This window comes from Sebastes umbrosus, chromosome 21 (genome assembly GCF_015220745.1).
Source record: "Sebastes umbrosus isolate fSebUmb1 chromosome 21, fSebUmb1.pri, whole genome shotgun sequence".
Lineage (NCBI taxonomy): Eukaryota > Metazoa > Chordata > Actinopteri > Perciformes > Sebastidae > Sebastes > Sebastes umbrosus.
Genome location: NC_051289.1, coordinates 1978312 through 1992561, shown reverse-complemented (window position 1 = coordinate 1992561; position 14250 = coordinate 1978312). Strand labels below are relative to the sequence as shown.

Genomic DNA, 14250 nt, shown 5'->3' with positions numbered 1-14250 from the left:
AATAAATAAAAAATAATGCAAAATTAAATAAATAAATACATTTTAAAATTAATAAAAAATAAATACATAAATAAATAAACAGAAGAGTAAATAAATAAGGTAATTAATACAAAGTTAAATAAATAAAGAAGCAAATCAAAACAGAAATCTCAATTTATATCACATTTTATCAATTAATTAATTAATGGCTACATTTATTTTTTATACTTTTGTTACATTTAATGACATATTTATTTATTTATCAAGTGATTTATGTATTTATTAATTTATTTTTTAATTTTTGACCGGTTCCATCCTCCATACCAAGAGAGGCTGTGTCAACAAAATAATTTGAGCACAGTAAATTGTTAAATAACACTGAACAGATATAATAGAAAAAAACTCTCTGAGTCTATTAGTATTTGATTTATATTTACATAATTTATTCACATAATAGCTTGATGTGTTTTTTGTTTTTGCTGAACTGTGGATTTACACAACGAATATTTTTATGTTCCTGCTCACATAGGGGTGGAAGGAAATGAGAATGCAGATATATTGGCCAAACAATCATTAAAACGACACTTAATTGACATACAAATACCGTTAAGTAAAGCAGAGGTTAAAAATATCATGAAGGACTACATGCACAAAACCTGACAAGAATACTGGGACCTAAGTGACACAGGGAGAAAAAGAAAATAGGACATACAGGATTAAACCAAGCACCCAACTGGACTACTATGCACGCACTGTAATAAACCGGAAACTGTCAAGCATGTTCTTATAGAGCGCAACAAATATGACAAAGAAAGAAGGGAATTGCTATCAGGAGTAGATGATGGAAATATTACAATCTGCTAGGAAAGACATCTAAGAAAGTACACAATCTTCTAATTAATTACTTAAGGACAACAGGAATAATGGAGAGAATTTAATTATTATTGTTATTATTATTATTGTTATTATTATTAATAATTATAATTTTTTATTTTATTGTTGTTGTTTTTTTTTGTTTTTTTTATTTGTTTCATTATTATAATTATTTATTTTTCCTTCCAATCTCCTGCTCCACACTCCATACCAGTAGGTGGCGGTAATGCACCTATAAAATGGTTTGCCAACCGCCAATAAACACCAAAGAAGAAGAAGAAGAAGAAGCAGAAGAAGAAGAATATTTTTATTCTGAAAGGTTTTTTTTTTTTAATTTTATAAATTTTATTAAACAAATTCAAATTTACAAACAACATGGCTCATAGATCATTGCATTCAAGTAAAAGGACAATGTGCATACAGAACAAGAACAAATAAAATATGTAAAAGTATATTTTTATTGTGAAAAGCCCGTGGCGGAAGTGGTTGTGCCTGGTTTCCGGCGGTGTTTAGCTGAACCTCTGTAGACGTCTTCAGATCCGTTGGACTTTAATGAAACACTTTAAACACATGTAGCTGTGATAGTTAGCTCTGATAGCAGCTCTGGGTTATATCTACAGATACATAGGGGTTTTATTTTAATCATTTACAAGTTTATAAACCATTATCTCGCGTTTTATTGTGTGTTTAACGTCGCTTTAGCATCGCTGTAGCTAACGTTAGCTGCGAGAACCCGCTGAGGACGAAGGTAAGAACTAGCTTTAGCTTTAGCATCAGCTAGCTGCTAACTAGCTTTAGCTTTAGCATCAGCATCAGCTAGCTGCTAACTAGCTTTAGCATCAGCTAGCTGCTAACTAGCTTTAGCATCAGCATCAGCTAGCTGCTAACTAGCTTTAGCATTAGCATCAGCTAGCTGCTAACTAGCTTTAGCATCAGCATCAGCTAGCTGCTAACTAGCTTTAGCTTTAGCATCAGCTAGCTGCTAACTAGCTTTAGCATCAGCATCAGCTAGCTGCTAACTAGCTTTAGCATCAGCTAGCTGCTAACTAGCTTTAGCATCAGCTAGCTGCTAACTAGCTTTAGCTTTAGCATCAGCTAGCTGCTAACTAGCTTTAGCATTAGCTGAATGGTTCATATTTTGTTACACTTAGTTTAGCTCTTGTTTTACTGTGTTAGTTGATGCATCTTGTTTTTTTGCACTATCCTCTTTGCTGCTGTTCACTGCACATTCCCCCACTGCGGGACTAATAAAGGAATATCTGATCTTATCTTATCTTATGAGACCTTCAAAACAACTTTCATAACAATATAACATGGTAATATCATCATGATCATCATGATGTGATTCTGCAGGAACTTTAATATTACTATTCTCAAGTCAAGTCAATTTATATATATATATATATATATATATATATATATATATATATATAGCCCAATATCAAGGGACTTTACAATCTGTACATTATGACAAGAAACCCTCTGTCCTTAGACCCTTGATTCATATTTAGAAATATTCCCCACACAAACCATTTAACAAGGGAAATATGGAAGAAACCTCTTGAAGAGCAACTGAGGAGGGATCTCCCCCTCAGACTTGCAATAGATGTGTGTACAGGATAGAACAATATAATAACAGTATAGACAATACTGTAATTTTATCATGCTGGTTATTAAAACCATAGAAATAACACATTACTTTAATTTATTATACAGTTGTTTTTGGCATTGTGTATATTTTTGATTATTTATGTGATATGTTATGTTTTATTTTTGCACTCTTTCCTACTTTGCACAACAATTTCCCTCTGGATAAATCCATCTTATCTTATAAAACTCCATGCCAATAGAGAGGTGACTCTTGTGAGACTCTTGTCCCTGTTGACAGAAACTAAACAGTCTAGTTAATCATCAGTCATACTCTATAAATGAACAAAATAATTCTCCTTGATAACTAAATTAGATGGAGTAGTTAGAAGTAGTTTAGTAATAACTGCCTGTACTGTACTGTGGTGTGTTGTGTTTTGCCTTCAGTTTTAATCTTGAAAGTAAAATCTCTCCTTTCCTTAAAGGTTGACAAAATGTCGAGACCACGGTCCGGATCACCACGTTACAGGTAAATGCGTGTCTATTATTTCATTTTCATATTTGTGTCCCACAAGATCTGTGTAATTTTAAAATTCAGATATGATGGGGGTGGGATTTGTTTTATTGAAAAATACATAATGCAAAATTTACAGTGCAGTTGCAATATGTTGGGTGCATAAACATTTCCCATTTGTGCGTGAAAATACATATCAAAACAGAAAAATAGGGTAATTAATGAGGGTAAATAATGGAAGAGGAAAAAAGTCGGATACACATGCATATTATTATGCACATAAGGAGTGAACACACCAGACATAAACAGGTGAGGAAGCAGTGGAAATACAGCATCAAATGCCTCCACCTATCGCCCTTGTATGGTTCTCTATTTTCGTTTCATTTATGTACATAAATAAATGATTTTTTTTAATTTACTTTTTCAGGAGGTTCCCATGGGATGAACCCGACTTTGATCCTCATAAAGTCGTTGCAGAACTGGAGGGGAATCCGTCGGACCGGAGCCACCGCCCTCGAGAAGATCCGGAGGAGCACTGGGACTACTTCAGGGAAGACGTGCACCCTGAAGCCCAGAGAAGATCCCCTCCTTTCCCAGATGACCGTCAGTTTGGGCATCAACGTCATCCAAACCAGGAGGAGTTTCACCGCCGGAGGCCATCGCCCCGTCGTGATGTGATGGGCTTTGATGATAACCGGAGGCTTTCCCCACTGCGTGATGGAGAAGGAGGAGGAGGAGGAGTAGGAGATAGACGCAGAGGAGGGTTTAGAGATATCTTCCAGCGTTTTGAAAACAGGGAGCGGGAGCGGTTGCTCCAGTCGCCTCCGAGGTTGACGAGGGAAAGATTGCCGCCGACACCAAGGTCTCACTCAGACCACCAACAGAGTGAGCCGGGGATCGGCTGGAGGAGAGAGGAGCAGGGCAGAGGTCGAGGGATGTTCAGGGACCCCAGTCCCAATGCGAGGTTGGATGACCAAAGAGGGGCAGCAGGTAGGGAAAGAGGAAGAAGGAACATGCAAGGTCCTAATAGAGGCAGACGAAGAGAGTATTCACATCAAGAGAGGAACCCCCCCTTTAAAAGGCAAAGAAGAGAAACGGATGACGACGCTCACCTTGGGTAAATTTTAAGCGAAATGCTTTGCAGCACTGTCGCAAGGAAACGAAGAATGCAGAGGATTCTCATCTTTCTAATTTTCCATAGAGCAAAATTCCTCACTGTTTGTCATCACACCTTAATACAAACTAGTCTTCACTAATAGTCTGCATGGCTTTAAACCTTTCCTTTTCTTCTCCTTTTCTTCTGATTCTTTAAAAACAATCTGCATGTCTTATGTTGAACAGTCTTGTTGATGATGCAAAAGCAGTTTTAAAAATTCATGTTAAAGTGGTGATAAATCAGTAAATCAGACATTTAATACAAGTTCAAATCCAGGGCTGTTGCGGTGAAGGAATTTCCCTCAACAGCGCGATATTCTGTATTACTGTCTGTTTTTTTTCCCGCAAATGAATTAATTTATCCTGATTTTAGTGCTATAAAGATAAGCTTTATTTTTAGTTATATTGTTTTTTCAATGATAAAGTTTTAAAACTAAGTAAGGGCAATGAGGCGCATGTTGTTGTTTTTTCAGCTGTGACGCTGAAGCCATAAGCAGTCTTGTCAATAGCGCAGTATTGCAATATTTTGGTTATTGCGACAGCCCTATTCAAAGCTAATGTCAAGTGTACATTTAAAACCATATGTGAAGTTGAATGATAAGCATTGTTGAACCATGTCACCTCCTCTTATGCTGTCACAGGTACAGGAATGAGGAGGACTTTGGGGAACAGCGTTACTCGGTGGACACACCCAGAGATAGGTTTGGAGGAGACGCTCAGGGGAGCCTCCCCCGTGGAGACATTCGGCACTCGGGACCACTCGTCATTGAACACGATCACGGCAACGCAGAAAGCAGACAATCGTCACGGTGGGAAAAATTTGGCGATCGCGAGAGAGATCTTGACCCCGACTTTGAGCGACAGAGGAGTCCCCGTCCAACGGGCTCCTCTCAGGAGCGTTTCAGGACGTCGGACAGCAGGTTGGATGATCGGGAAGACGCAAGGGGACGCCAATTTCAAGATAACTGGAGAGACTCCAACTATCACGAAACTAGGAGGAACCCTGCGCCACAAGATAGACCAAACCCCGTGAGATATGGTAATCGAAATGGTCCCGTGAACCACAGGGGGAGGGGCGGTTCTCACCCAGCGAGAGGGCAGTTCAGTCGGGGACAAGGTGGAAGGACTGGACCGCCCAGGAATCAACCACGCATACAGCAGCCCTCCCAAGGGTACCAAGATCTTCCTCATGAAGAGCAAAGACCGGGGAACCGGCCCTTCAGGGAAGATAGCTACGAGGACCCCATCGAAGGGGAGTCTGACTGGGCAGAAGAAGACAGACTTCAACAGTTTGAACCCCGCAGGTCTAATAGTCTGGACCGGCACCCACAGAGGAATGACCTGAACCCTAAAATGCCCCGTCAGAGGGAGCGAGGATGGAGCAATCAGAAGAACGACAACATGACCGTTGTATCGGAGGAAACGCTAACCATCAAAGTCGACATGAGCCGACCCGTAAACAAGAACAGGTAGAGTATTTTTTAACATCAAATTATCAAGGGTGGGAGGGGAAAGTTCACACTTCTCTTTCTGAGCTCATGGAAAGGAAGAAGAAAGAAGAAACAGCCATTTTGAAGCTTTTTGAAAATCACAGGATACGACATAAACTTTCACTTAACTGGATTGTGCTGCAGTTTTTGACTTCTGCTTGAAATGTCTTCCCTCGTGGATACTGAAGTCACTGCTGGTACAAGCATCTACAAGATTTGCTGCTTCATCATACGAACAGGATGCCTCACAGAAGTTTCACACACATTTTCATCTAAAGGTGAAGTCGCTTTCACGTGAAAACTTGTGGATTGACACCAGGAAGAGACTAATAGAAGCCCAGGAAAAGCTCACACCTCCTGAAGAAACTCCAGATCAACTACACATTACTGAAGAACCTTAAGAGGTGTCTTTGGGAAAGTGGCCATGCTACAAACAAGCTGGCATCGCTTGCAATGCATTTCTTTATGATTCTACACAAATAAGAGGAGACACCAGCTGAGAGCTCACATCATCTTTATGCTTATGCACTGAAGAAATCTGATGTTCATTCACAAAGCAAGATACCGGAGACTGACTGAGTTGAAAACCAGACAAAGTAAAAATTATCGACAGCAGTTTGGACGTATTCAAAGTTAATAAAGGAAATGCTGGACAACCTGAATGACGGCTGGCAGAAAAACACCATAACAGTACGCTGTCACCAAAGTCTCAGCAAGCTGGGAGGCATAATGTAGAAGATGACATATGAGAGGTGGTCCTGGCAGAATTCAATAAAACCCCAAAAGGAAGAAGCAAGACTTGATGCTGATGTGAGTGAAGAGGAGGTTGGCTGCAGAAATGAAGCCTGAAACATCTTGAAGAGCGTATTGAAACGACGTGAACCAGGCGTTGGTTCGTTGTTACTCTAGTTTTCTCTACTAAAAGCTTCTGTGAAAGAACACAACCTGCACCTGTTAGAGGAGTGTGCTCGAAGGGGTGTTGCAGTATGTCATCGCTCTCGTGTCTTGGTATGTCGTAAAGGTTTTGGACTGAAAATGGAAGAAGGACATCATCCGTTAAATCTGTATATTTGTGTTTTAACCAACTCCTGATTGACGCTACACACACTGACTTCCACAGTTGGTGTTTAGGAATCTCTGACTCATTTGAAGAAACTGGATGAGGAAATATAAACCCAACACTGCTGAAACTGAGGGAGGAAATGTCTGTTTCCTGAAAAAACAAACTGCTGACAGAAGTCAAAGAAGGATTTAAAGATGTGCAAGCTTTTGTCGATTAAGCAACATTTCTACATCGTGATGCAGCAAAGTCCCTCAAGCACACCAGAGAAAGGAATCTGAGTGCTCTGCGATGAAGGGCGAAACTGTTTGGAATATTTTAACGGCATAAATCAAGACATTTGACAGGAAGATGAGAGTATTTTTTTTGGTCCACATGCCAAATCTGATGTTTGGAGATAAAAACAGCTTGCGCACGTTGATCAGTGGGAGGAAGTGAAGACAAACGACACAAGTCATGGTCAGAAAACGTTCACTGCACGATTTCCCACCCTGTTTGGATCAGCAGGAGAGTATTTGTGCCTGTGGCGTTAAGAAGATCAACTGCCTTAATTGGCCAAATACTGAAACGTGTTTGAAGAAGGGCTGTGTTTATTTAATCGCAAACTTATTTGGGGAAGAGGATTCAAAGCATGTCCGCAATGCGAATGCTGAGACGCATCCTAGTTCAGACAAACATGAACAACTAAGGAGTCTTGTTTTTGTCCAGCTTGCCACATGGACTCAAGGATGGAAAAAGGATGGAAGAAGAGGAGCTGTGAATCTCCGTTACTTATCAGAGTAGCTGATAAAGAAGACAAACCTTTACGTCACTGGTTTCTGAATCCATACATGATGTTTAAAGAAGAAATTGGAGCTACGAGGATGAACATCAGTGCTGTTTAAAAGGATAAATCAGTGCTGTCGCAAGGACAAAATGAGGCCAAGAACATAAACGTCATGAACTTTATCATGATCATGATCATGATGACAAATAGATTGCACTGCAGCCTCATCAGTGCCATCAAAAGGAGAAATCAAAGCCATGAGAAGAAATATCAATGCTGTCTATGCGGAGAAATTGGAGCCACATCGGTGCTGCTAAAAGGAGGAATGGATTTAAAGACTTGGAAGATAAATATCAGTGTTGATAAAGGAGAAACTGCAGCGTCATCAGTGCTGCTCAGAAATCAAAGCCATGATAATAAACATCAGTACTGTTTTCTTGAACAAAAAACATCAATGCTGAGAAATTGGAGCCACATCGGTGCTGCTAAAAGGAGGAATGAATATGAAGACTTGGAAGATGTTGATAAAGGAGAAATTGCAGCCTCATCAGTGCCATCAAAAGGAGAAATCAAAGCCACGAGAAGAAATATCAATGCTGCTAAAAGGAGAAATTGATGCCTTCTTTGCAGACAAATTGGACCCACATCGGTGCAGTTAACAGAAGGAATGAATTTAAAGACTTGGAAGATAAATATCAGAGTTGATAGAGGAGACATTGCAGCGTCATCAGTGCTGCGAATTTGGAAAAAAAGGACAAATCCAAGCCCGGAATATAAACATCAGTGCTGTTTGAAAGGAGGAAACGAAGCTGTCGGCATTCACATCATCAAACTGGAAGTCGAAATGAAAGAAATTGACATCATGAAGAGCAATATCCTAAATTCTGCTAAAGCTATGTGGCTCCACAAGAGGCCACAAAAGAGAGGATCTGATCAAGATTGGACAAGATGAACGACTTTCCACCGAGGAGTCGTACAGCGTGAGTGGAGAGGCTGTCATATGTCTGATGAACTGAGACTTTATGATGCCAAATCGAAGACTTAATGCATCAAACAAGAAAAGAAGTGTGAACTTTCACCCAATCTTTAACTCACCCGTCTGTTAAAGAGAGAGATAGAGAGAGAGGGGGTGGGGGGATCTTGGTCTCACTGAAAGCCTTTATTATAAACATCCATAAAAAAAGATTATGAATTCTGTGTATTTTCAAGGGAAGTTTTTATTCAACATGTAGTTATTGTAAACATTGTCAGTTGTGGAACTCAGGAAAGGTAAGTTTGGTGGGTAAGGTAAAGATGTTGCTTTTATTTATCTCTTCTTTTACGCAGATGTGATGTGGACAGTCATTTTTAGAATAATTTCTTGGCTAATATATATTATATTATATATAATCTTGCAGGACTTTAAACTACTTTTCTACCAGCCACGGTAACTAGTGGTAAAGAGTAGGTAGTGAGTTAAGTTGCATAACTCCCTCAACCTTCAAAACAGTAAAATGACTTCAAGGTCATGCAGTGTTTTCCTCCTGTTGAACCTAAACATGAAAGTGTAAGCTAACTTCCCATGTGTTGAAACTAGTGAATAAAACATATCTTAAGGTAAGGTAAGAGCTCATCATGATAAGAACCAGTTCCACCTCTGTGCTGGTTTCATTCTTCTTCCTCTCCTCCTCCTCTGCAGCTCGCTGTGTTACTCCTCAGACAGGCAGCTCTCGTTAGACCTGGTCAACGTGGGCCGCCAGCGTCTGGACTTCCTGCCCATGCTGGAGCACTCCGGGACGTACCGGGAGAGCGCCATGCACACTGGGACGTTTGCCCAGGAGATCATCACACTGGTGCACCAGGTCAAAGGTCAGCACAGCGCAGCACAGCGCAGCACAGCATGCACTTAGGCTGCTCGATTATGGAAAAAAATCATGATCACCATTATTTTGGTCAATATTGAGATTGCTTAACACGATTACTCGTTGACTTTGGAATCATCAAGCATATTAATAATAAGTGTTCCTCTGCTTTACAGAATTACTTTAGCTTTTGTGTAAACTGAAGAGAAACTCCAGGTCGCTGGGTGTGATTGTGATTAAACCACAAATGTATTTCGGTTGTTAACGTGTTTTCTTGTCTGCGTTTACAGAGCAGTATTTCCGAGATGACGGGGTCACCCTGAACGAGCGATTCTCGGCGCCACAAAAAGGCGGCTACGTTGAAGACGAGACGGAGGAGCTGACGTTGGACGAGAGGTTCAGTTCAAACCGGTACGTCGCACGGTGGCAGACGGGCGTCACTGATTATTGTATTTCTGGGTGAACAAAAGTAAAGAAGTTAAGGTTCATAACAATATTAACAAGTTCGCACAGCTCTGCGTTATACACAAACCAACTAGCCGACAGTTTGCAGAGATGCATGCCCAAAACTAAAGAAGGAGAAACACACCGACTGTTTAACATTATGAGACACTTGGATATCAACAGGATTTTGAATATGTGCACAAATATCACAACGCCGACCTTTTCAAGAAGGTGGTTGAAGGAATGAAAGAAGGAGGCTGTGTTCGCCACCGGTTACGTTAATCAGAGTACGCATGACTGCATGTTAACGGGAGTATTAGTGAAATATTAATGTTTATTAACCATGTAAACAGCGTAGTAGGAATATTGTCTTTTTTTGGAATAAGTGCATCTGCAAGAATTCACAGACTGGAGGAAAATGATTATAATTTTCTTCCGGAGTGGTGTAAAGTTGTGAAAACAAAACATCTTTCTGGTTTTCCTCTTCTTCTGTAGAGGCTTCAGCTTAAATATGAACTCTGAGCTGCTTGACGACGACGAGCCTCTGTTCTCCAGACTGGGACCTTTGCAGGTAAATAAACAAACAATCCTGTTTCTTAATAGTTGGCATCCTGAAATCACAAGACTGTTGATGGCAGTTGTTGTTATTGTTGTGGCTTTATGGATGAATCTTAATGATGTGATGACAGCCGGTTCGAGGCCCGGGGGACCTGAGGCACGACCTGGAGAGGAGGAGACAGGAGAGGCTGGAGGGGGTGAAAGTCACGATAGCGGGGAACAGTATGTCACAGCGCCCCCTGGGTCCAGTCAGGTGAGATTACACTGCTTCTTCCTCCTGCTGTCATTATTTATCAGACGTAACATTGTGGTCATAAACCTCTTGAGCGCTGTGAGGTGAAGTTGGATTGACTTTAACAAGAGCACTGTTTATTTAGACAGTAATAATACCGCATTACTTACTATATTCTGAGTTTTAAATGTCGTCCGGTTTAGTTATAAGTTCATTTTATTTATTATTTTTCATTATTTTTTATTATTATTTTATTATATTATTATTATTATTTTATTTTTTATTATTATTTTATTTATTTTTTATTATTATTATAATTATTATTTTATTATTATTATTATTATTTATTTTTTTCATTATTATTATTATAATTATTATTTGTATTATTATTTTATGCTTGTTTTCTGTATGTGGGGTTGGTATGTTTGTGAGTCTGTCTGTAGTTGTTTTGTTTGTGATGAAAATGTAATAAATAAATAAAAAATAAAAAAATTACAAGTTAAATAACGTTTATTTGACAAAGCAGAAAATATTACGAAAGTGTCTAAAGACTATATATTAAGGTTACAAGCACATGAATTCATGCTAAGTATGTACAAATTAATTTATTTAGAGCTCTTCAAAACAAAGTTCTTCATAAGAAACTGAAAGTAAAAATAAAACAGGCCAGTAACGTGTAAAAGTTATCCTCTTAGAGTTTACGTAACGTGTTCATGTCTCTGTCAGCGAGTCGGGTTTAGAGTACAGCGACCAGGAGGAGATGTCTCAGATGGAGGACGAAGGATTCTCCAACTGGCCGGAGGAGCAGAGCAGGAGACGAGAAGGCAACATGGTGAGAGTTAGAGATCTTTCTGTCCATCTGATGGATGAAGACGACGTGTTTAGAGGTCAAAGTGAATCTTTAACTTTCCTCTCCTTCTTTAGGGACCAAGGAGAGGAGCTCCGTACGCCTCCCAACGCAGGAACACTCGCCCCGTCAACCGGCTCGGACCAATTAGGCGACCAAACTACCGCAACAACCCTGCAGGTAACTTAACACCAAACTGTTACAGCCGACGGGGCATCAGCAGGATATATATATATATACGTTATTTATCCTCCTTCGCGACATGCATGTATGACATGGATTCATTAGGTTTCCTAGTTTCATACAGTGCCAGTATCTTCACTCTTCACGCTTTAAAATTGAGCCCACTACAACCTCCGAAAGTCAGAATAGCGGCCGGGTCCGCTGGCGGGACGTCGGATCTTTAAGAGATTATTTAAAAATGGAGACTCAATACAGTATCGCAAAACATAATATCGCAATACTCAAGTGCATTGATGTTTTCTTACACCTCTACTGCTAACGTTACAATGAACGCACACCGTTCTGATTAAACCTCCTTGACAACATAAACACACATACACACACGCACGCACGCACGCACGCACACACACACGCACACACACGCACACACACACACACACAGCGCCAGCTGCTGTCTCGAGCTCAGCGTGACACATTTAGTCGGGTTTATTCTGCGGTGAACTCCGTTTACTCCCGTTGTGTAACGACCTCTTTTCCTCTGGCAGCTTCACGTCGAGGTCGGCCAGGTAGTGGAATATTCCCGTCTGACCGTTGGCCCGCTGACACGTTACCATTTTAAAAGAGTGTTTCCCTCGCCGCCGATCAGCTTCTAATCATACCTGAGCTGGTCCAAATCCCATCTTCTCACCTCCTCTTTATCTCACTCACACCGGTCCAATCCTCTTTTTATATTGTTCCTACCTGTTAGCCATGAGATCTCTCTCTCTGACCTCCGCTCTTTCTGTCTCTCTGTCTTTACCATTCGTAGGTCCTAACTGGTGATCGGGACACTGGGACGGTATCCCCGTTTGGATGCTGACTTTTAAACCAGCCAATTAAAAGGATTTTCGTCTTCGTCTTGGGCCGAATTGATTTCGAACCGTTGTACCAGACTGTGAAGAAGTCTCTGCTCAGACTGTCCTTCCTTCTTTGTTTGTTTGTGTCTTTCTGTTGTTGATGTCTTTATCCAAACGGACGCTGTTTGAAGGATAATTTGACGCAGCTGAATCGTTGGAGATCTCGCTGGAGCAGAATTAATAAAAATACACAACGCTACGGGACTTTAAAATGACCGTGATTGTTCATTCATTCCTTTTTTCCCCTGCGGTCAGGTGATCAACGCATCCTCCTGCCTCGTTATCAGAGAAGTCATCGATGATCTTTAGCTGCTTCTTGATGATGTAGTTCTGTTATTTTTCTTCTTCTAGTCCCCGTAACGTGACACCAGCTCTGACTGTCTGTGACGTGCGACAGTGTTGCTGAATAAATACGACATTTGTCATTTTGATTGTTGTCTTGAGTCTCATTCTGATGTTTCTGAGTCAAACTTGTTGCTTATTGGGAATTAATTTGAGACATGAATACATGAAGTTTACTGAAATTATAGATTATTTTGTAAACAGTAGAAGTAGAAAAGCACAGGTGTCACTGTCTTCTGAAAAAGGCCTAATTTTTTTTTTTTTTAACTTTTTATTTCCTTTCAGTCGTACAGCGCAGTCGCATGTTTAAGATAAGTGTCCCTATGAGGCAGTTTGTGAGCTTAAGCATCCCCTCAATGTCCACACATTGTTCCATTAAGTAGGGATTAATAATATTCTTTTGTCCATAGACCCAGAGAAAACATATAAATATACAGGGAGGAGAAATAATGTTTATTCATACTTATATTAGGAGAAAAGAAGATAAAAATAAGAAAGGAATTGAAAAAGAATAAAGTTAGAAAATAGAAATAAAAGAATAAAAAAATTGCATAGGAATAATAAACAAAAATAAATTGGGGAAAAATAAATAAATAAAATAAAAATAAGATATAAAGTTAGAAAATAGAAATAAAAAATTAGAATAGGAATAATAATAAACAAAAATAAATTAGGAAAAAATAAATAAAATAAAAATGAGAGATAAAGTTAGAAAATAGAAGTAAAACAATAAAAAATTAGAATAGGAATAATAAACAAAAATAAATAGGGAAAAAAAAATAAAATAAAAAGAGTTTGCAATTTTACAGTACAAATAAAAAATACAATATGACCCGTTATAAGCCCGTCCTCCCTCCTCGTTCCCACTCAAACCACACATGGTACGCTCACACACAAAACAAACAGGTAAGTAATAAACACAATGTTGGCGTTTTTCTTCATTTCTTTTTTCTCTGTCTACTGATGAAGGCCAGATAATGTGACTGAAAGCTCCAGAAAAAAACAATTACTGGGCTTAATGATGAGATTTTTTTTGCCATTTCTGAGGTTGAAAAAGATTTCAAGCACACAAATACAATTCACAATTATAACTAGCGAGCCATTTTGCAACACCCATGCCCATTAAAATAACACATTTTTCACGTATACGTGTGCAAAGTTGAACAACTTTTCGAGCGTGTTAAGGCCCTCAAAAAAGCAATTAATTTTAATAATAATAGTAATAATTCCTACAGTTTCAATAAGGCCTTCGCTGCCCGATGTTGACGGTTCTTGGGGCCAAATAAGTCTCTTTTTGTAGTGCTTACAGCAGCAGCAAAATTAGGACAAATATAATGAAACATGGGTTTAATTTGATTAATTAATGAGTATATTTGTCTTGGTATGAAATTAATGTTTTTTCTGCTCAGCCGCTCCGAGCAAACCTCTCATGTGTGAAAATATGAAACACCTTAAAAATATTTTGTTGTTAAATCCGGCTTTT

The 14250-nt window shown here is 39.4% G+C and overlaps 1 protein-coding gene across 1 annotated transcript; it reads left to right on the top strand.

The window, feature by feature from the left end:
- Window positions 1–1343: 1343 nt before the first annotated feature.
- Window positions 1344–12856, top strand: zgc:112982 (uncharacterized protein LOC503771 homolog). Its single transcript, XM_037756231.1, has 11 exons — window positions 1344–1600; window positions 2925–2968; window positions 3381–4070; window positions 4750–5577; window positions 9103–9272; window positions 9556–9676; window positions 10205–10280; window positions 10399–10520; window positions 11226–11331; window positions 11424–11526; window positions 12338–12856. The coding sequence occupies exons 2-11, from the start codon at window positions 2934–2936 to the stop codon at window positions 12349–12351; spliced, it is 2265 nt and encodes a 754-aa protein (XP_037612159.1). The 5' UTR covers window positions 1344–1600; window positions 2925–2933; the 3' UTR covers window positions 12352–12856.
- The last annotated feature ends 1394 nt before the right edge of the window (window positions 12857–14250 follow it).

Excerpts from the sequence above, each read along its gene's own strand:
- zgc:112982 (XM_037756231.1), top strand. The coding sequence starts at position 2,934 with ATGTCGAGACCACGGTCCGGATCACCACGTTACAG. Across the intron at positions 9,677-10,204 it reads GAGAGGTTCAGTTCAAACCG|AGGCTTCAGCTTAAATATGA; the intron begins GTACGTCGCACG and ends CTTCTTCTGTAG. Across the intron at positions 10,281-10,398 it reads CCAGACTGGGACCTTTGCAG|CCGGTTCGAGGCCCGGGGGA; the intron begins GTAAATAAACAA and ends ATGTGATGACAG.